At 47.5% G+C, this 23,292-nt stretch overlaps 1 protein-coding gene across 10 annotated transcripts in view; it reads right to left on the reverse strand.

Annotated features, from left to right (window-relative positions):
- CHD3 (chromodomain helicase DNA binding protein 3) overlaps positions 1-23,292 on the reverse strand; it is a 1,503,198-nt gene that overhangs the window by 1,368,194 nt on the left and 111,712 nt on the right. For all 10 annotated transcript variants that reach the window (XM_069218663.1, XM_069218665.1, XM_069218664.1 and 7 more), the window contains exons 3-4: positions 12,979-13,155; positions 4,796-4,920 (exon numbers count right to left, since the gene is read on the reverse strand). In XM_069218663.1, the coding sequence (XP_069074764.1) occupies positions 4,796-4,920; positions 12,979-13,155 (302 nt within the window). The remainder of the gene's footprint in view (positions 1-4,795; positions 4,921-12,978; positions 13,156-23,292) is intronic.

Consider the following 23,292-nt stretch of genomic DNA (forward strand, 5'->3'; position numbering starts at 1 on the left):
CTTACCTTGTGTATGTTTCACACTATTGGAACATGGTTCCTGGTGGTTGTTTTTTTTATATTTGTTTCCTTTTTTCTTTTATTTTCTTCCCTTTGTTGGTGGTAGTTAACATACACACCATGATTATTGTCTGTTGGCTATATGTTTAATTATGTTCTTACAGCCCTAAAGAAGTCTAGTAAGAAGAAACACATGCTGGCTGTGCTAGAGCATTGGACAGGTTATGTGAAGAATCCCTTATGTGCATCACATAGTGCCTGATCTTTAGCCATCTGTATGCAAATGTTAATGTACTGAATCTAACAGACTGCATAGGATATGTATATTAAATGATGGTGTTGTTATACAAAGGACCAGTCATTTTTTTACATTTGTATCTATACTACCTATGGTGTAGTACTGAATGGAAACAAATAAAATATAAATATTTGTTTTGACTGAGATATATCAGAGTGCTCCAGATTATTAGACTAGATTGTATTGGGTATTGCCTTGGACAAAATCCCTTTTGTACACGTCTTTGCAGCAGTAGAGTTGTAGCACCTCCATCTATTCTGAATGACCACTTGTTTGGGGTTGTTTGTGCAGGTTTTGTATTCCACTTCTGCATTTTCTAATAGGTTGTAGAGGATATGATATTTAATCCATGGATTCTGAGGATGTAAGCCAGGGGAGTCATGCAGGTGTTGAAAAGCGTGGGGTTGAGGGACAAGCCCTGAGGAATGCCACAGATGATGTCTTTGGGCTTGGGGTAAAATGGTGGTAGATGGACTCTCTGGGTTCTTCCGGTAAGGAAGGTGGTGATCCACTTGAGGGTGTTTCCTTAACTACTGATGTGGTGTAGCTGTAGGAAGTTGGCTCTGTATGTACTATTTCAAAGTAAGAAATAGCATGCACAGAGTCCAAGGGTTCCCCTTATTGGTAAGATAGTGGCAAAAAGAGATAATTCTAATGCTCTATTTTGTGGTAGTGTGGTCGAGCAGTAGGCTTATCAGAGGGTAGTGTTAAGCATTTGTTTTACACACACAAGCAATAAATGAGGAACACACACTCAAATACAATTCCAGGCCAATAGGTTTTTATCTAGAAAAATATATTTTCTTAGTTTATTTTAAGAACCAAACATTCAAGATTTACAAACAATACTTTAAATGAAAGGTATTTCACTCAGGTATCTTAGGAACTTTGAATCATCACAATAGCATGTACAGTTGTGGCAAAAATGGCAATAAGCTATTTTAAAATTGGACACTGCAAAATTCAACAGTTCCTGGGGGAGGTAAGTAAATGTTAAGTTCACAGGTAAGTACAACACTTACAGGGTTCAAAGTTGGGTCCTAGTTAGCCCACCGTTGGGGGTTCAGGGCAACCCCAAAGTTACCACACCAGCAGCTCAGGGCCGGCCAGGTGCAGAGGTCAAAGAGGTGCCCAAAATACATAGGCGCCTAGGGAGAACAGGGGTGCTCCGGTTCCAGTCTGCCAGCAGGTAAGTATCCGCGGCTTCGGAGGGCAGACCAGGGGGGTTTTGTAGGGCACCGGGGGGGACACAAGTCAGCACAAAAATGACACCCTCAGTGGCACAGGGGCGGCCGGATGCAGAGTGCAAACAGGCGTTGGGTTTGCAATAGGTTTCAATGGGAGACCCAGGGGTCTCTTCAGCGATGCAGGCAGGCAAGGGGGGGGGGGGCTCCTCGGGGTAGCCACCACCTGGGCAAGGGAGAGGGCCACCTGGGGGTCGCTCCTGCACTGGAGGTCGGATCCTTCAGGTCCTGGGGGCTGCAGGTGCAGTGTGTTTACCAGGTGTCGGGTTCTTTGAAGCAGGCAGTCGCGGTCAGGGGGAGCCTCTGGATTCCCTCTGCAGGCGTCGCTGTGGAGGCTCAGGGGGGTCAACTCTGGCTACTCACGGGCTCGCAGTCGCCGGGGAGTCCTCCCTGTAGAGTTAGTTTTCCGCAGGTCGAGCCGGGGGCGTCGGGTGCAGAGTGCAAAGTCTCACGCTTCCGGCGGGAAACGTGTGTTGTTTCAAAGTTGCTTCTTTGTTGCAAAGTTGCAGTCTTTGGAGAACAGAGCCGCTGTCCTCAGGAGTTCTTGGTCCTTCTAGATGCAGGGTAGTCCTCTGAGGCTTCAGAGGTTGCTGGACCCTGGGAACGCGTCGCTGGAGCATTGTCTTTGGAAGTGGGGAGACAGGCCGGTAGAGCTGGGGCCAAAGCAGTTGGTGTCTCCGTCTTCTCTGCAGGTTTTTCAGTTCCCTGAGGATTATGACCACCAGGCGAAAGCAGTGGAGGGGCCGGCGGTATGGCCGTGGTTATAGCGCCACGGTCATAATAGCTGCAGAACACCGCCAGCCTGTAGGCGGTGTTACCGCCAGCTTACCGCCAGGGTCATAATGAGGCCCTGAGTGTGTTTTTCCTCTATTGCTTGGGTGTGTACAATAAATGCTTAACACTACCGTCTGATAAGCCTAACTGCTCGACCACACTACCACAAATAGAGCATTAGTATTATCTATGATTGCCTCTGTCAAACCCCTGGGGAACCCCATGACTCTGTGCACACTATATCTCATTTTGATATAGTATATACAGAGCCAGTTTCCTACACTAAAGCTTTGCAGTTTATTTTTTGCCTCCATAAAGGATTTGCACTGCTGTTGGACTATTTTGGTATAATCTGGAAATAGGAGTATCTTGTTTGATTGATATATCAGGGCTTCCTGAGTGCAAACGTGGCACAGGATAGAGACTCCGTCATGGACGTTTAGTATGCTGGTAATGAAAGGTCTAGCTAGGGCTCCAGGGAGTGGCCTCATATTCAGGGCCTGATGCGCCAGCTCAGTAATAAAGGAAAAGGATAATGCCCTTGCTCAGAGGATAGAGCATAGCCAGCATTATATAGATGCCTCCAGGGAGGTCCCCTCATAGCCTTCTGGGACCCCACCAGTCAAATTTTGTTCCTCTGGCCCCCCCTCTGCGTTTTCAACCCTTGCAGCCAGTTCGTTGGTGATAGAGGAGAGTATGGCTATCATATGTTGTAACGTGGATGCTGTGTTCTCCACTCCCGACACTCTAACCTCAGCCTCTACAATTGTGTCCACTGCACATCGAAGATCCTAATGCAGTAGCATGATGTCCATAAACAATGCACCTAAGTTGGCTTCAAGCACGTCTCATGATTGATTCACGGCCTTGATAATCATAGACGTGCCCACGGTGGATCCCTCAACCCCTTCACCTGGGTTTTGTGGGGGCTTTGTAGGTTTCACAACAGGGTGGGTTGAGGGTCACCTGTTTGCTCTGTGGCCGGAGCTTGTTCTTTTGCTTTTCTACAGGAGGCCCCTGCTGGACATGTCTCAGTGTGCAACCAATGGGACCCCCCCAGCCGCTGAGTTGGCCACAGCCAAACCCAGCCCCCCCCCCATAGGCACCACAAGCAATTGATCAGGGATTCGCTCAGTGCTGTGGCACAGGGGCCCATGGGTCCAACAATCTGCCAGTGTCTGTTGCCCCATGATGTTTCTGGGCAGTTTCCTACCCCCTGCTGTGCCCAGTATCCTAGCTCAAATCCCCGGGAAGAACCGTCTCTAGGCACTTGAACCAGTGAAGGACATGTTCCAACTCAAGGGCTGATCAGATTTCCACAGCGGGGCCTCAGCTATGCAAGCAAAGTGTCACAGAGGAGTTGGGGGGGAAGGGCAGCCCAAGTCATGGAACCGATTATGGGCCTCAGCAGTTCCTCATCTCATGGAGTAGTGGGCCATGAAGCAGGTCCCTCGCCTGCACTGCCCTGGTAGTCTGTCCTTGTATGGCAGTGGGCCACGTAGTTGCTCACCTGTCTCTCGGAGCCGGGAGAGCCCTCACAAGCCAACCTACCCAGGCTGAAGTGCCTAATGGGGGGCAGCAGAGGATTCTGCCGGCCCGTCCTCTCCCTCCTCTTGTCATCCTCCTCTTGTCATCCAGCAGCACTGGAACACTGCAGCAGGCGCAATCCAACAAGTGTGCAGCTCGCTCAGCTGACCGTAATCGATCAACTCCGCTAGGGCCTTGCAGAAGCTCGCCTCACAGTGGCTGAGTCTCTCCTGCCCAGCAGTCCGCTCTCTCCCCTGCGACGGTCTCTTGCAACTCCCCTGGACCCACCTCGGCCTGCAACTGTTCCCCGGATCTATGGCAGCAGAACGGCACTGTCTCAACGCTAGAAAGCGAAAGCCATGAAAAGGATGTTGGACGATTATTGGTATGCAGAGCTATGTTATGTAGTGGCCGCCATCTTCATTGTTCAGGCCAGGACCCTCTACTGTGATTATTTTAAGGTACATGCAAATGCCCCTTTCCAGTGCCCACTGGGCTCCATTGGCGCTGATATCTGTTTTGAGTTGATACTCTTTTTACTGTATTTGCTAAAGCTCATTAAAATATCCTGAGTTCCAGTGTAATGTGTGTGTTCCTTTGTCTAACATTAAAACTAAAGTGTATTCCATCCTATGAATAATTCTTTGAACATATTTTAGCTACTGATAAATGTGGATTATAATAATTACAATTTTGCCTTCAGTATAATTTCTATTATGTTCATTATTTGAAGGTAGGGAAAATTATGGCAGTAACATTTTTGCTAACCTCAGTAATTAAAAAAAAAGAAATGAAGCAAAAAAATTACTTCCCCGCGCCAACCGTGATTTAAGCAAGTTTGGTCAGTTAATTTTATTTAAAGAGCAAAAAAACAAACACAGATAGAACATTTTACTGTGGTTTGGTCTCATGAAGCTTAAAATATGGGACTGTGAGAGGCCACACCTACTCACCGCATAAACTGACTGAAAGCTTTGTAGTTGGTGAGTGAGTGGTAATCCTCTTCCGAGAACACGTGGTCCACATCCTCCAGACCCCAGCCAGCAATCAAGGCTGCAGAAGACTTCTGCTCCACCTGCTGATGTAAACACAAAACTTCTATAAAGGTAGCAGTCAAGCTTCCTCAATTACTATTGAAGGACCTGCAAGGACCAAGGTCTGAACTTCTGCTCAACACCCCAAGGTAAACCAATATTCATCAAAGCTTCATATTCTCACTCACTCTAATAGAAGCTTCCCAACACACCACTCATGCTCTACAAACACATTATTAGATCCTACATTTGCCTCACTGGCCTTGCATCTAAACCCCCCTCGATCATCCCAACATGACATCCAAGATCTTCATCTCTCTCGCTCTGCAGCATAACCCATTCACCTTGCAGCATAAAGCACACAAAAGTGCACAAAGTTTCTGTTCCAAAGAAAATTTCAGTTTTAAGATCCAAGACATTCGGTTGAGGTAACTGCCACCAAGAAAGATAACCATCCTTAAAAATGTATCCAAACTCTCAAAAAGATAAGATTACAGAAATATCTGGACCAGCATACAACCTGACCCTTAAATGACAGAGAACCTGATCAGGTAGGAAAAATTTAAAAAACGTGCAATATTTGTGAGGCATGAGACTCAATCACAGAGGTGTTCTTACAGGCATTATCTGAAATCCTTGTCAGCAGCATGGTGTCCACAGAGAGTCCCCGTGGAAATAAATAACTGAAAAGCAAAATACTATTTACTAAATTTGACACCAATAAGAGTACAAGGAGCATAAGTTAGAGTATGATGAACAGGGTGCAATGTTCAAAAGTAGCCAATATTTTGCCCACTGTTTTTAGAATTGCATTGATTGTAATGCAGTAGTATTACAGTAGGAAGGACGTCTATTAAGTTTGTGACTGAGTACCCTATCCGCCAAACTCTACATGAGGCACAAAATCCTTCTGATGAACACCACTGCACCTTACTTTGGTCAGAGAGAAGGGTGGCCGGCTTGCTAACCCCTGAGTGTAAGGTACGAGATGGTCGTATCCTCAGCACCACTGGGGCTGGCCAAGTTGAGGATGAGACCATCTTGTCCTTAGCACATAGGTGGATCAATTTAAATAGGTAATTCTCTGAACACTCAAACACAGTTTCGGTCTAACCTTCCAACAAATCCTTTGTCTTGCCAATAGAAAAATGTATAATGGGAGGTGAGTGATGGGAAGAATCTGCATAGATTCCAGTGATAACCATGTGAGGAGTGGACATCAATGCATACATGCCGATTCCTGGATCATCAGGATGATCATTCACAGTTATTTTAGGTGTAAATATTCATTACCAATGAATGCTTGCACCAAAATAAAATTAACATCACAATTGATTGCCCATGTGTGCACTTTGAAATGGGACCTGAAAGTGAGATGTGCTTCCAGTTGTGAATGTGAGTCCGTGCATGCCTATCACTGGAACAATTCCATTCCAATGACACCATGAATTTTCCTGCAAAACAGAATGTGGGGCACACTGTGTGAAAATTGAACTCAAGTCATCATACATATAATCCTACATTCATGTATATTATTTTAGCAATGTAAATCATATGTGACAGTGAAAACTGTTTGGATGGTACAATTTTCTCTGGCTCCGCTGCCCTTCACTTGTCTCCTGCCTATATTCCAAGGGTGTCTTCATCATGAATCATGAATGAGCATCTATTGGGCACCTATCTGGCACCTCTGAGCTTTTAACTTGGGAGGGGTGTGAGTCGATTGGCTGGTTGAAGCAGAGGGAGCTGGAGTGGGTGATGTGGTTGTGTCTGTAAGTGTGCCACTTTCACGTGGGTCTGCTGTCTGTTGTGTATGTTTAGTTGTGTTGTGTTGCTGTGTGCTAAATTCAGGTCACTGTGGTTGTTTGGTTATGGTTGTTGTGATGTGTGGAGTTGTGCTTTTGTGTGAGGGTTTGTGTAGATGAGTGTGTCATTGTGTTGGCAGTTAAGGTTCTGATGTATGTGGGGCAATAGTGTGTGTATGCTGTGTTTAGAATGTATGGCATTTTGTTTCCTGCATGTAAATGCTGTGTTGTGGTGGAATGAAAAAGGATCATGGTGTGTATGGAATATGTTGTGTTGTGTGTTATGCAAGTGAAAACACATGGCTAAAGTACATGGAGTGTGTGTAGGAAAATGGTTCTTGTTGCAGTTACCCCCCTACACATTTTGCCTGATACTGATGCTGACTTGAATGAGAAGTGTGCTGGGACCCTGCTAACCAGGCCCCAGCACCAGTGTTCTTTCACTAAAAATGTACCATTGTTTCCACAGTTGGCCTACCCCTGGCACACAGATAAGTCCCTTGTAAAAGGTATCAGTGGTACCAAGGGCCCTGTGACCAGGGAAGGTCCCTAAGGGATGCAGCATGTGTTGTGCCACCCTAAGGGACCCCTCACCTAACACATGCACACTGCCATTGCAGATTGTGTGCGTTGGTGGGGAGAAAAAGGCAAAGTCGACATGGCATCCCCCTCAGGGTGCCATGCCCACAACTGGGGCGTAAGTAAGACACCCCTCTAGCAGGCCTTGAAGCCCTAAGGCAGGGTGCTCTATACCACAGGTGAGGGCATAGCTGCATGAGAAATATGCCCCTACAGTGTCTAAGCTAATTCTTAGACATTGTAAGTGTAGGGTAGCCATAAAGAGTATATGGCCTGGCAGTTTGTCAACACGAACTCCACAGTTCCATATAGGCTACACTGAATACTGGGAAGTTTAGTATCAAACTTCTCAGCACAACAAATCCACACTGATGCCAGTGTAGGATTTACTGAGAAATGCACACAGAGGGCATCTTAGAGATGCCCCCTGTATAAAAGCCCAACTACTAGTGCTAGGCTGGCCAGTTCCTGCCAGCCTGCCACATCCCGACAGGTCTCTGGCCACATGGGGTGAGTGCCTTTGTCACTCTGTGACCAGGAAGAAAGCCTGTACTGGGTGTAGGTCCTTCACACCTAGCAGTGAGCCTCAAAGGCTCAGGCCTGGTGTTACAGCGCCCCAGGGCACTCCAGCTAATAGAGATGCCCGCCCCCCCCCCCCCCGGACACAGCCCCCACTTTTGGCAGCAAGTCTGGAGGAGATCATGAGAAAATAATGAGGAAAACAAGGAAGAGTCACCCACCAGTCAGGACAGCCCCTAAGGTGTCCTGAGCTGATGTGACCCCTGCCTTAAGAAATCCTCCATCTTGTTTTTGGGGGATTCTCCTAATAGGAATAGGGATGTGCCCCCTTCCCTCAGGGAGGAGGCACAAAGAGGGTGTAGCCACCCACCAGGACAGTAGCCATTGGCTACTGCCCCCCAGACCTAAACACACCCCTAAATTGAGTATTAGGGGTGATCCTGAGTCCAGGAAAACAGATTCCTGATGACCTGAAACAAGAAGGACTGAAAGCCCAGCAGAGACAACAATGACTTGGCCCCAGCCCTACTGGCCTGTCTCCAGAACCTGCAACAGTGATGCATCGAGCAGCACCAGCGACCTCTGCCGACTCAGAGGACTGCCCTGGAACCCAAAGGACCAAGAACCTCCCGAGGACAGTGGTTCTGTCCAAACAACCAAGAAGAAACCAACTTTAAAGGGACTCCAGCCTCACTCCGGAAGCGTAAGTCCCCAACACTGTACACCCGACGCCCCCGATCGTGTCCAGAAGAACCAACACTGCAGAAAGGAACCCAGGTGACTCCAACAACGTGGACACCCTGAGAAAACATCCCTGTACCCCCACAGCGATGCCTGCAGAGAGGATCCAGAGGCTCCCCCTGACCGCGACAGTCCGGCAACAAAGAACCCGACGCCTCGAAGAAGCACTGCACCCACATCCCCCAGGCCAGAGAGAAACCAACTACCAGTGCAGGAGTGACCAGCAGGCGGCCCTCATCGTTGCCCTGTTTGCATGGCCCGAGTGACTCCTGGGGTCTCTCCATTGATTTCTATCTAAAATCCAACACCTACTTTGCACACTGCACCTGGCCGCCACTGTGCCGCTGAGGGTGTATTCTGTGTGCCTGTTTGTGATCCCCCCCAGTTCTCTACAAAACCCCCCTGGTCTGCTCCCCGAGGATGCAGGTACTTACCTGCTAGCAGACTGGAACCGGAGCACCCCTAGTCTCCATAGGAGCCATGCTATTTGGGCCCTACTTTGACCTCTGCATCTGACTGGCCCTGTGCTGCTGGTGCTGGGTGTTTGGGGTTGACTTGAACCCCCAACAGTGGGCTGCCTGAGCCCTGGAGACTGAACTTGTAAGTGCTTTACTTACCTGCTAAACTAACTTGTACTTACCTCCCCCAGGCACTGCTGATTTTTGCAGTGTCCACTTTTGAAATAGCTTATTGCCATTTTTGCCAAAACTGTGTACACTACTGTTTTAACTCAAAGTTCACATATTTACTTATGCCAAGTACCTTACAATTTATGCATTTACTTGAATTCTGAACCTTGTGGTTCTAAAATAAATTAAGAAAATAACATTTTTCTATATAAAAACCTTTTGCCTGGAGTTAAGTCTTTGAGTTTGTGTTCCCATTCACTGCCTGTGTGTATACAACAAATGCTTAATACTACCCTCTGATAAGCCTACTGCTCAACCACACTACCACAAAATAGAGCATTAGTATTATCTAATTGTGTCACTATCAACCTCTAACGGGAACCCTTGGACTCTGTGCATGCTATTTCTTACTTTGAAATAGTACATACAGAGCCAACTTCCTACAGCTACACCATATCAGTAGTTAAGGAAACACCCTCAAGTGGATCACCACCTTCCTTACCGGAAGAACCCAGAGAGTCCATCTACCACCATTTTACCCCAAGCCCAAAGACATCATCTGCGGCATTCCTCAGGGCTTGTCCCTCAACCCCACGCTTTTCAACACCTGCATGACTCCCATGAGATAGTATATACAAAGCCAATTTCCTACACAGGACCTCTGCCACCTTTCGGACCACTGGGTGGAACAATACAACCTCCAGAGTTGCAGGTCTAGTTGGAAATTCAATCTTCATTTCTTGAGAAGCATCAAAGCCACTATCTGAAGATGACCCCAGTACCTCAAAGGGATTTCCCCAGTCACCGTCTCAGACATAGAGATTCAGAAGATCAGAATCCAAACCAAAAGGTTTCTGGAACCGCTGCCTGCAATCCTCTCCCTTGATCAGCGGAGGAGAGGGGGAGGTGGCACCAGTGGCTCCAGGCGCAGTTCTGGTAGAGGTGTCAGTGGCATAATTTGTGGCACCAATCATGGTGTCAATGACGGAATTGTGTAGTTGTGCGCCAGAGGGAAAGAAGGAGTCTGTGTTGAAGTAGCCATCCCGGGAATGTATGGTAAGTTTGTAAGCAAAGATTTTGCCAAAAAGAGTGAAGGCGTCAATAGTTACAGTAGACCGAACCTAGGCATGATGGGAAGCCGACAGCGGTTTGACTGGGAGGACACTAGTTGGAGACATTTGGGCAGTCACCCAACAGTTGCTTGGGACAGGTAAGGCACCTTTGATTTAAATTTAGTTCCTGGGTAAACGCCAAATGGTCTTATTAACAGGGGAAGAAAAAAAACACCTTGCAACGTCCAAATCATTGTGTCAGCTGTGGAAGCCATTTTCACACCTCATCAAGACTAAGCACTCACTGGGCTACAGCCGGAGAGCTAAGGCAACTTATCCTCCTAGAGCTACAGGTTGGCAAAAGGTAACTTTCTAAACACTCCAGCTTCATGACTTGGACTTTGAGTAAATGTTAAAATAGTGGTTTAATCATATTTCTAGCTGCTCCTAATCCAGAGATAGCCAAAATAATATTTAATATTATCTCCCAGTATTTCTCTATGGGCCAGCCAGTTGCTACAGTAAAAATAGCTTTTGTGTGTGTGTGTGTGTGTGTGTGTGGGGGGGGGTTAATCATGTTAAGGACATGTTAACATTACATTTCTACATTTCCTACTTTTAAATACTATGGTCCTCATTACGACCCTGGCGGACAGGGGAGAAGTGGCGGTAAAACCGCCAACAGGCCGGTGGAAAAAAAATGGAATTATGACCATGGCGGTTATCGCCATGGTCATCCGCCACTTCTCCACTCCGACCGCCAGGGGGTGACGACTGCTGGGCTGGAGACTTCGCCGGCGATATCAGGACCCTGCATACCGCCATGGATTTTGGGTGGTTTGGAACCGCCACGAAATCCATGGCGGTAGGCACTATCAGTGACAGGGAATTCCTTCCCTGGCACTGATAGGGGTCTCCCCCACTCTGAGTCCTCCCCCCACACCCTCCACCCCCTTGCCAGCCCCCAAAGGTGGCAAGACCCCCCTTCCCCACCCCCACCCCCAACATGCACATACACACACCCCCTCCCCACCCCATCCCCAACATGCACATTCACACACCCCTACACGCACACACACTACAACACATACCCGCACACATACAAACAGACATGCACACAGACCGACCCACACACATTTCCCATACACACAACACACCCCCTGCATGCATACACGCACTCACACACCTCCTCTACATACTCACATGCACACCCCCATGCACGCACACAACACCCCCCATCCCCCTTCCCTAACGGACGATCAACATATCATGTCCGTTGATCCTCCGGGAGGGGATGGGATCCATGGGGGCTGCTCTGCCGCCGGCTCCTCGTCACCAAAACACCGCCACACCGATTCATGGGAAGTGATTCGGTGGGCGGTGTTCTGATGACGGGGCGGTGGAGGTGGAGCAGCCTCCACTTCCCCGCCGACAGCCAGTATGGCTGCTGGCTGCTCTCTGTCTGAAAAAGGACAAAGGGCTGCCAGCAGTCATAATACGCTGCGTGGAAAACCGCCTGCACTGGCGGTCTTCAGCACGGCGGTACCTCAGCGGTCTTTAAAAAAGATCGCTGAGGTCGAAATGAGGGCCTTTGTTCCCCACCTTGTGGGCTGCAAGGTCCAGGTAGATGTGACAAATACTTAAAAGGAATGTTTTCTCCAGTCAAAAAGGGTTATTTTGACAGGTCAGGCTGCAGGATTTAAACTACACCTGATAGGCTACAATGGTAAGCCTGACGTCATGTTTGCCTGGCCACACTAGTAAAGGGCACATTAGTTCTGTATTCCATAGGTGGCATTTAACTTTTCATGGGCATATTTTGGGCACCATATAATATGAACTTATAGGAAAGTTAAATGCGCCAATTAGGTATTATCCAATTTCAACATGTTTTAGGGGTCGGGGCACATGCACTGGAGCCTAGTTAGCAGTGTTCCAGCACAGAGTCAACAAACTAGCAGGATCAGTCCACAAAATAAATAGGAGTGACCATGCAAAAAAGAGGCACTTTCTTACAGTGCTTGTTATGTGTCACTGTTTCCAGCTTTATGTTTCCCTTCAAGAGAATTACAAAGGGCTTTTCTGTTTACTTTTTAGAACCTAAATACTTAACTCTCATTGGATTTTGTTAAAAAAAATGTTTAGGGCTACCATAAATAAGAGGAGACGTTATAGCAATGATGATTCCATTATTCATGGTGAAGAATTCCGGAATCCTCAATATTCAGTAAGCTACAGCTAGGTACCTGCTGAATGTTTTGGGGGTTCCGGCATGCTACAGTAAAGCCATTCAAAAGCTTCATCATTATTGATCCAACAACCCATATGTAATGACTGATTTCATTGCATATGAAATGGAGTTAAGTGAGACATGCCATTAATGGTGAGATGCTTGTTTACGTGAGAAACAGACTCAAAGTTGTCCTAGTAGGTACTTAATGTATTTATAAAATCCCTGAAAAAGGGTGCTGGGCTTAAAATAGCTATTCAGAAAAAGTGATTATCCTGACTTATAGACACAGACACAGCATAATAATGCACAAACTTAAGGAAGTAAAAAACAATGCAGTAAAAGTACATCTTCACAGAAAAACATCCTTTTTTCATCATTGTGACGCATGGGAATGATAACTACAGCAAGCTAAATGAGGGACGGCAAGAGTGAGAGAGAAAGAGAGAGAGAGAGAGAAAATTCCTTAAAGGATACACAGGACCAGATTTAGAGTCTGAGGGATGGGTGTTTTCATACGACGTTGAGGAGAAATATAAAATTGTACCTTGGGCTTTTGCACCCCGTTGTCAGTCTTTTTCCTCCGTTTTGCTTTCTTTTCTTTCTTCTCTTTGTGTTTCCGCTTTTTCTTCTTTCCGCTGCCCCCAAAGTCACTGTCACAACTATCTGACTTTTCCCTGAAGTCATCTTGGTCAGAGAGTCCCAAAAGTTCATCATCACTCTCCTGTGGGCATAAATCAAAGCAGACAGGTAACAGATGCAGTATTGAAGAAACGTTTAAGGTGCAGTAGGCCAAATTAAGAGTCAAGAGCCTAGATTTCAATAAAGAGATAGAGAAAAAGGCAAACGACCTCTCATTGAGAGAGAACTGAAATAAAAACATCAGCAAAAGCGAAATACAGGAAGGTAATCATGGACAATAATAGAGTTCAAGTGAGTTAAGTTCACAATGGAGAAAGTGTCTCAATATTTAATAATGGTATAGCAAGCTAGAGTTAAGTAGTGGATGTGAGGTGAGAAAATGGAAAATAAACAGAAAGCTCATTTCTGCAGAACAGCCAAAGAAGCACCAACTAAACTAACATGCTTTTCATAGAGAGGTTTTTTCCACACATGCATCTGTTCTGCGATCACAGTCTAGGCAGCACAGACGTGCACATCTGTAGACTCACATTTAGAATGGCTGTAGGAGTTTTTTCCCTGTTGTAGAATGAGCTATGTGTTTCATAAAGGGAGTTATTTATCTCTTTGTAGCAAATATACTACAGGTTGTCATACAGCCGGAGGATTGGGATCCTGGGAGGGACCATAATGATGAATGGCTACTTACAGCTCATAGGGGGTCATTCTGACTTTGGCGGGCGGCGGATGCCGCCCGCCAAAGTTACCCCGTTGAAAGACCGCTCTGCGGTCAAAAGACCGCAGGGGTCATTTCAACTTTCCTGCTGGGCCGGCGGGGGACCGCCAAAAGATCGCCCGCCGGCCCAGCGGGAAAGGCCCTGCAACAATGAAGCCGGCTCCAAATGGAGTTGCAGGGGTGCGACGGGTGCAGTTGCACCCGTCGTGATTTTCACTGTCTGCAATGCAGACAGTGAAAATCCTTGTGGGGCCCCCAGGGGCCCCACGACACCCGTTCCCGCCATCCTGTTCCTGGCGGTAAAAACCCCCAGGAACAGGATGGCGGGAAGGGGGTCGAAATCCCCATGGCCATGGAGGATTTCCCCCAGCCGGGGGAAATCCGGCGGAAAACTGCCGGACCCGGCTGGGCGACAGCGGCTGTGAAACGAAATGAAGCACCGCCAGCCTGTTGGCGGTGCTTCAGCCGGCCTCCACCCTGGCGGTCATAGACCGGCAGGGTCTGAATGAGGCCCATAATCTCTTAATTTTGTGAAATTAATGCATAAGGACCTTTTCACATCTAGGATATAAAGCAATCTTGCTGATAGTAAAAATCTATTTTTAAAAAGAGGACCACAGGCTATATTATTTGCATCGAAATCTAAGAAAAATCTCAAGAACAACACTTTTACCATGGAATATTATACAGGTCTCATGAAAGCATAGGCCTCCATCTAACTAGCCTCACGTGCAATTAGAGTGCTTACTAGGAACACAACTTTAAGTGTGAGATGCTGTGGCTTGGCCTTAGGCATGGGCTTAAATGGAGGGTCCATCAGCTTAGAAATTTCAATGTTTTACTTCCATAAGGAAACACGTTTCTTGATATGTGAAATTAACTTTTTAAGGCTTTCCCAAAAATCCTTGATCATTTGTACAAGTGAAGAAAGAAGTTAGAGAGGGACTCTTCTAAAACGAAAAGATGGCTGACAAGCAAGTAGACTTGTAGGCCACACCAAAGATGGAGGATGATCAATATAATGTCGTCTTGGCACATTACGGGGTTGATGAACCTTGCCCATACCATATTCAGAGTCTTTTCCATTTGAACATTACAATGACCTGGTGAAAGGTTGCTTATTCTCCTAAGTGGTATTCGCATTTTTTACTGAATGACATCAATCGGTTTTGAACTCTGACATTGTGTTGTGCTGTCCAAGTCCTAGTGCGTGTACTCTGACCCCTGAAACATGGTTAAATCTGCTACTTCCCAACTGACAATTATTTTTACAGTTAAGCCATAGTATATGGTGCAGAAAAATACACAATAAGAAATGGTTTCTTACCTGTAACTCCAGTTCTCTCGTAGGGGTATTTCCATGATAGTCATAAGCACTGAATAGTTCCGCGCGCCTGCGGGGACCCCGGAGCACTGTTGTGTAGTATATTCTTAAGTGCAATCATCAGCTCCTTGACAAAAAGGTCTGTGAAAAACACTTAAGAATAACAATGTGCAGCCTATGTGAACAGCTACACAGGCCAAATTGTTAGAAGAAAAAAACAGTTGTAGTGTAAATTTCACGTTTAAACCTCTATTTATTCTATAAATACATAAATAAATACATTCTCATATTTTATTTACACCTCTCATGAGAATAAAACAATGTAGGGCAGTGTAGCCCATAGGCTGCCATTATACAGAATGAAAATAGAACTGTGCCTTTAAGAAAGTAAAGTCTTCCTGTTTCCCATCATGCACAGCAAAAGGCAGTTGCCTCAGTTCTTTTTTGGAGGCTATTAACCTGACATGAAGAAAAAACAAAACATTTGTTGGAGTACCAACCTCCATAATATTCATGTTCTATGTCAACTCCACCGGGGAGGAGGGAGGGTTGCTTATGACTATCATGGAAATACCCCTACGAGAGAACTGGAGTTACAGGTAAGAAACCATTTCTTCTCTCGTAGGGGATTTCCATGTATAGTCATAAGCACTGAATAGAGTAGCAAGCCCATCCCCATAACCGCGGTGGAGTAGACATAAGAATACTGAGAAAAACATGAATCATGCAAACAAATTCTTGAGCAAAGCCTGCCCAACCTGAGCATCTGCCCTAGCGTCTGTATCAAGGCAGTAATGCTTAGTAAAGGTATGGACCGACCTCCAAGTGGCAGCCTTGCATATTTCTGCCAAAGGGACATTTCTCATCAAGGCTACAGTAGCTGCTTTCCCTCTGGTAGAGTGGGCTTTTGGCCTACCACCAAGGGATTTGTTTGCTAACTGATAACATAACATTATACATGAAACAATCCACCTGGATAAAGATTGTTTAGATGTACCCAAACCTGTTCTGATTGGGCCATAGTTAATAAAAAGCTGTTGTGATTTTCGTAAGCTTTTTGTCCTGTCCAAGTAAAATTTCAAGACTCTCTTTACATCCAGAGAATGCAGAGTTCTCTCAGCAGGAGTAGCTGGATTCTGAAAGAAAGTCGGTAATGAAATTGTTTGGTTCACATGGAAGTCGGAGACTACCTTAGGTAAAAATTTTGGATGAGTTCTCATTACCACTTTTGCAGAATGAAAAACCGTGTAGGGTTCCTGAGCGCAAAGGGCCTGGATTTCGCTGACCCTACGCGCTGAAGTGATTGCCACCAGAAAAGCAGCTTTCCATGTGAGATGTTGCAGCGATGCCTTATGTATTGGCTCGAATGGCGGCAGCATCAGACGTGATAAGACAACGTTCAGTTCCCATGGAGGAGAAGGCTTTCTAATGGGGGGAAAAACCTTCTTTAAACCTTCTAGGAAATCCTTAATAATCGGAATCCGAAAAAAGGAAGTTTGTGAAGGACTCTTTCTGTATGCTGTGACAGCCGCCAAGTGAACTTTTATTGACGACAGTTGTAAGCCCGATTTTGCCAAACTTAACAAGTATGGCAGGATAGATTGTTCTCCACAGGAAACCGGGTCAATGTTGTTGTGTAAACACCAAATGCAGAATCTCTTCCACTTGCTTGCATAGGCTGATCGTGTGGAAGGGCGCTTTGCTTCCTTCAGAATTTCCATACAATCCTGAGGTAGGTTCAAGTGTCCATATTGCACTAGCTCAGGAGCCATGCTGCCAAACTCAACGATGAGGGGTTGGGATGAGATATCTGCCCTCTGAACTTCGTGAGAAGGTCCGGACGATATGGTAGCCTGATGTGTGGTTTGAGTGACCGGTGAAGAAGGTCTGGGAACCACCACTGGCGTGGCCACTCCGGAGCAATTAGGATCATTTTGGTCTGAACATTGGACAGCTTCTGGAGGACCGCCGGAATCAGGGGAAGCGGTGGAAAGGCGTAAAGAAATGCTCCTGACCAGCTTATCCACAGGGCATTCCCCAGTGTCCCTGGATGGTAATATCTGGAGGCGAAGTTTTGGCATTTTTTGTTTTCTGGGGTTGCGAATAGGTCTGTAGAGGGGGTACCCCAGAGTGCGAAAATGGAATGAACGACGTCGTCGTGTAGTACCCATTCGTGGTTCTCGTCCATTACCCGACTGAGGGCATCCGCTTGAACATTCTGGATGCCGGGCAGGTGAGTTGCCACTAGTGACAGGTTCCTGGCTAGAAGCCAATGCCAGATTGTCTGAGCCTCTCTGGATAAAATTCTGGACCTGGTGCCTCCTTGTTTGTTCACGTAGTACATAGTGGCCACGTTGTCTGTCTGGAGAAGGAGAGTTTCCGTTCTCAGAGAGGGAAGGAAGGCTTTGAGCGCAAGGTGGACTGCGCGAAGTTCCAGCAGGTTGATGTGATAGAGACTCTCTCTCTGTGACCACTCGCCTTGGACTCGAAGATGTTCCATGTGCGCCCCCCATCCGATCAGTGACGCATCTGTTACGATGGTTTGAGATGGGGGCCGTTGTTGGAACGGAATCCCCACCAAGAGATTGCTGGGTAAACACCACCACTTGAGGGATTGTAGGGTGTGAGGAGAAAGAAGGACTTTGTTCTCCCAATCGTCCCTCAGTTGACACCACTGATCCTCCAGGTTTTCCTGCAATGGTCTCATATGGAGGCGAGCATTGGGAACCAGATGGATACAAGACGCCATCGAGCCCAGTAGAGAAGCTATTATTCTTGCAGTGGCTTGAGGTCTTTCCTGCAGTTGTTTGCACTTCTGGAGAATCGATAACCGTCGTTCCTCCGAAGGAAACACCTTTCCTAGCCTGGTATCTACAATGGCCCCTAAGTAATGCAACCTCTGAACAGGTGTTGCTGTAGATTTCAGGAGATTGACTTGAAGACCAAGTTTTTGCAGCAGTTGTAGAGTCCATTCGAAATGTTGCTGTGTCTCGAGACAACTGGAGGCCTTTATGAGCCAATCGTCTAGATAGGGGTAGACGAATATTCGCTGTTTCCTCAAATGGGCGGCTACTACCGCCATGCATTTGGAAAAAGTTCTTGGCGCTGATTTTAGGCCGAAAGGTAGAACTGCAAATTGGTAATGGCGTTTTCCGACAGTGAACCTTAGGAATTTTCGATGTTTCTTGGTTACTGGGATGTGAAAGTAAGCGTCGCAAAGATCTATCGCACATAGCCAGTCGCCCTGACGTAGATGTGGATAAATTTGGTGTAAGGCTAACATCCTGAATTTTTCTTTGCGAATCCATTTGTTTGCTGTCCTCAGATCTAAGATGGGACGAAACTCTTGTTTGCCTTTTTTCGGTACAAGGAAATATCTCGAATAAATCCCCTTCCCTTGCTGGCTGATGGGAACGGGTTCTATGGCTCTTTTTTGCAATAGGATATTGACCTCTAACTGTAGAGCTTCGAGATGGCGGTTGGCTGTTTTGGGTGGAACAGATGGTGGAGGACTGGTGAATCTGAGAGCGTAACCATGTCTCACAATATTCAATACCCAGGCGTCTGTTGTGATGCGTAGCCACTCGTCCAGATGATTTGAGATACTTCCCCCTACCGGAGTGGATAACGGAGGAGGGGGAAGCAAAGATTCAGGGCTTAGACGTGGGAGCCTGTCGAGTTGCCTGAGTTTGAGGTGTTGAACGACCCCTTGTCGACCTTCGCTGAGTAGAGAAACCCCTTTGATACTGCTGTTGTTGCTGCTGCTGGGGGCGCGAAGACATCCAGTGTGGCGACTGATACCGGTGGGTGAAAAGTCGTCGTTGATATGGCCGGAAAACCTTTCTTTGTTCTTTCGGTCTTTCCATCCCTACCGCTTTCAAGGTATCTAGTTCAGCTTTCATTCTAGCCATCTCGTCATCGGCATGAGAACCGAACAAGGTGGAGCCCGAGAAAGGCAGGTTTTGTATTCTCTGCTGCGCTTCAGGTTTGAGAGATGTAAGTCTCAACCATGCATGCCTTCTGAGCGCTATCCCGTGTGCATAATTGTGTGCGGATAGCACCGAAGAGTCAGCTGCAGCACTTATAATTTGGTTAGACACCATGGCTCCCTCACCCACGACCTCCAGGAAATCTTCCCTTTTATCCTTAGGAAGATGTTCCGCAAACTGTATTAAAGAGTCCCAGAGGGCACGATCGTACCGCCCTAATAACGCAGTAGCGCTGGCTGCCTTCATCGTGACGGCTGCAGTAGAGCATACTTTTCGTCCTGCAGCATCTATCTTTCTGCTCTCTTTATCTGGAGGTGAAGAAGAAGATGGTGAGGTTGAATGCAGTTTCTTTGCCGCTACTATGACCACCGAATCAGGAACTGGGTCCGACCTCAAGAATAGAGGATCTTGTTCTGGTGGACGATATTTTTTAATAAGTCTGGAAGGAGCAGACTTTGTTGCGGCCGGTGCAAGGAAAATATCCATTGCTGGTTCAAGGAGACCTGGAACCAGTGGAAGCAAAGGTCTGGAAGATGTCCTGTGATGCAAGGTCTCGAAGATCACTGACGTCGATGGGGCAGGTACCGCCAGCGGGATGTTCAGCTTGGTTGCCCCTCGTACTAAGACCTCCTGGAACGTATTCACATCATCTATGGGGGACACTCTCGGGGACGGTGAGTCCGATAGGGTTGGAGAGTAGTCCCGTGTAGACGAAGAAGAACGCCTGTGATGTGAATGCTGAGATCTCTGTGGGTCATGACGGTGCCGAGAGGAAGAAGAGCGTCTAGAGGAATGTCCCGAACGTCTTACAGACCGCGTTGGAGTCCTCAAAACAGACTCTGCAGGCGGAGCCGGAAGAGGCGCCGTAGGTGTTACCGGCGTCTGTGGCAATGGTGATTGTCGAGGAGAGAGTTGTGGAGACGCTGGAAGGAGGATGATTGAAGCCGAGGATTCTGAGGTTGTATAAACCCTCCTAGGTCTTTTTGATTGTCTCGACGTCGACACACTCCTCGACGTCGAAGTACGGTGACGGCGAGTGTCCTTCGCCGTCGATTCTTCTCGCCGTTGAGAATCTCTCGACGACGACCCTCGACGTCGCCGTGATGACGGTGAACGTCTACGACGTCGAGCACCCCTCGACGTTGATCGATCTCGCCGTTTCGACGGCGAACCGGATTCAGATCTCCTCGACGTGGAACGTCCTCGCCGTGTCGACGGTGACCCAGATCTCGACGGCGAAAGTCCACGCCGTCTCGACGGCGAAATCGTCGTCGACGGCGAGCGATGTCTCTTTCTCGCCGGCGAACCACTCCTCGACGGCGAGCATGTTGGCGCCGTTCCTTGCCTCGACGTCGATGCCCTCGACGTCGTCGGAGACCTGTGCCGTTTTTGAGCCGGTCTGGTCGGAGTTATAGAGGAACCAGTGTGAGCCCTGGTAGAAGACTGACCTTCTCCTCGCTCTGTGGTAGAATGACCACTTTTCCTCCTGTCCTCTTTCGCCTGGAGTCGGATCTTCTCCCTGTCACGAAGGGTCCTTCTGGAGAAGGTTTTGCAGATGTCACACGACTCCGGTTTGTGGCTGGATGGAAGGCAAATTATGCAGACCCGATGTGGATCTGTTTTGGCCTTTTTTCTGCCACAAGAAGGACATTTGTCAAACAGTGAAGGCATTTCTGAAGTAGAAAAACCTCAAAATTCTGTCAGAATCTAACAGAAAAAAACAGAAAATTATCACTCAATGTTAAAAACGTCGAGTGAAAATGAAATTCAAAAGATTTTAAATGAATTTCTGTCACAAAAGGATTTTGTGAGGTAGAGCTCAATGCTTCAGGGTCCTGTCAGAAAGGAGCCGGAAAAAAGAACTGAGGCAACTGCCTTTTGCTGTGCATGATGGGAAACAGGAAGACTTTACTTTCTTAAAGGCACAGTTCTATTTTCATTCTGTATAATGGCAGCCTATGGGCTACACTGCCCTACATTGTTTTATTCTCATGAGAGGTGTAAATAAAATATGAGAATGTATTTATTTATGTATTTATAGAATAAATAGAGGTTTAAACGTGAAATTTACACTACAACTGTTTTTTTCTTCTAACAATTTGGCCTGTGTAGCTGTTCACATAGGCTGCACATTGTTATTCTTAAGTGTTTTTCACAGACCTTTTTGTCAAGGAGCTGATGATTGCACTTAAGAATATACTACACAACAGTGCTCCGGGGTCCCCGCAGGCGCGCGGAACTATTCAGTGCTTATGACTATACATGGAAATCCCCTACGAGAGAACCAATATTATGGAAAGTTAAATGTCAACTGTGGACTGCTACACTTACTGTGCCATTCACTAAGCTGACAAAGAAAACATAGCTTCAGGCCTACCTGTGTAGCCTGACCCCTGAAGAGTTTAAAGTGGCAGGCAAACCTGGCAAAATAACCCTTTATGAACACTCTACACTTGGCTCAGGGTTCATGAGCCGAAGCAGGACCACAACTCCGAGGCACACCGGCGGGAGGAGGCCACCTACAATGCTCTGCCACCCCCGAAGGCGCATAAATTGAAACTCACACTTCCGCTGCACGGAACACTCTGCACTTGGCTCAGGGGTCACGGGAAAAGCAGGACCACACCTCGCAGGCACACTGGCGGGAGGAAGCTGCCTATGATGCTCTGCTGCACCCGAAGGTGCATAAATTAAGACTCGCGCTTCCGCTGTGCGGGACATACTGGCCTTGGCTCAGGGGTCACGGGAAAAGCAGGACCACATCCCGCAGGCACACCGGCGGGAGGAGGCCACCTATGATGCTCTGCTGCGCCCGAAGGCGCATAAATTAAGACTTGCATTTCCACTGCGCTGAACACTCTGCACTTGGCTCAGGGGTCACAGGCCAAGCAGGACCACACCTTCCAGGCACACCGATGGGAGGAGGCCGCCTATGACGCTTTCCTGCACCGAAGGTGCATAAATTAAGACTCGCACGTCTGCTTTGTGGGACACTCTGCACTTGGCTCAGGGGTCACGGGAAAAGCAGGACCACATCTCGCAGGCACACCGGCGGGAGGAGGCCACCTATGATGCTCTGCTGTGCCCGAAGGCGCATAAATTAAGACTCGCGTTTCCACTGCGCTGAACACTCTGCACTTAGCTCAGGGGTCACGGGCCAAGCAGGACCACACCTTCCAGGCTCACCGATGGGAGGAGGCCGCCTATGACGCTTTGCCACGCTGAAGGTGCATAAATTAAGACTCGCATGTCCACTGTGTGGGACACTCTGCACTTGGCTCAGGGGTCACGGGAAAAGCAGGAACACACTTCACAGGCACACCAGCAGGAGGAGGCCACCTATGATGCTCTGCTGCGCCGAAGGTGCATACATTAAGACTTGCACTTCAGCTGCACTGAACACTCTGCACTTGGCTCAGGGGTCACGGGCCAAGCAGGACCAGACCTCCCAGGCATACCGGCGGGAGGAGGCCACCTATGACACTCTGCCGCGCCGAAGGTGCATAAATTAAGACTTGTGCTTCCGTTGCAAGAAACTCACCTGGGCCCATCTGCGGCTGTACGAGGCTGGGCTGATCCTGCCCTCTTGCTTTTGGCTCCCGCCTATTTTCAATTTCAATTTTTATGTTGTGTGGTATAAGCAAATAGGTGGGCCTGTTCTCCTTATAATTCCATTCTTGTCTCCATTTAGTTGTATTGAGGTTTCCAAAGGCCTGGGGTAACAATATGGGAAAGAGCAAATTGCAGGTAAGTAAGGGAGTATCCCCAAAGCCTCAAAAGGGATCTACAATTGACTCTTTCTTAACCCAGGCCATGGGTGTGTTTCCAAAAGAAATTGATTTGGCTGAGAGGAGGTTATCAATGGAGCCACGGGAGGGCCCAAGCAGCAGCCCACTTGTGGGTCCTTCCATGGTCCCAAATTCCCTTCGCCATTCTATAAGGTCCCCAGATATTTTAATCTTGGGACTCCTTGATGACACCCACCCAAGAGAGGTAGTAGTTGGGAGGGAGCTTTTGGAGGACTCATTAGCCCAGACACCCCCATTAACCAAAGCGAGTGCCCCAGCAGTAAAAGGGAAGCATTATCCCAAGCAATCGGAGATAAGAGGTCTTATTAGTAGCAAGGTGGGAGCCCCGGGTGGCAGCCAGGAGTGGGATCATATACTGGATAAATTTAAACACATTGTTGAG

The sequence above is a fragment of the Pleurodeles waltl genome, chromosome 12 (assembly GCF_031143425.1).
Source record: "Pleurodeles waltl isolate 20211129_DDA chromosome 12, aPleWal1.hap1.20221129, whole genome shotgun sequence".
Taxonomy (NCBI): domain Eukaryota; kingdom Metazoa; phylum Chordata; class Amphibia; order Caudata; family Salamandridae; genus Pleurodeles; species Pleurodeles waltl.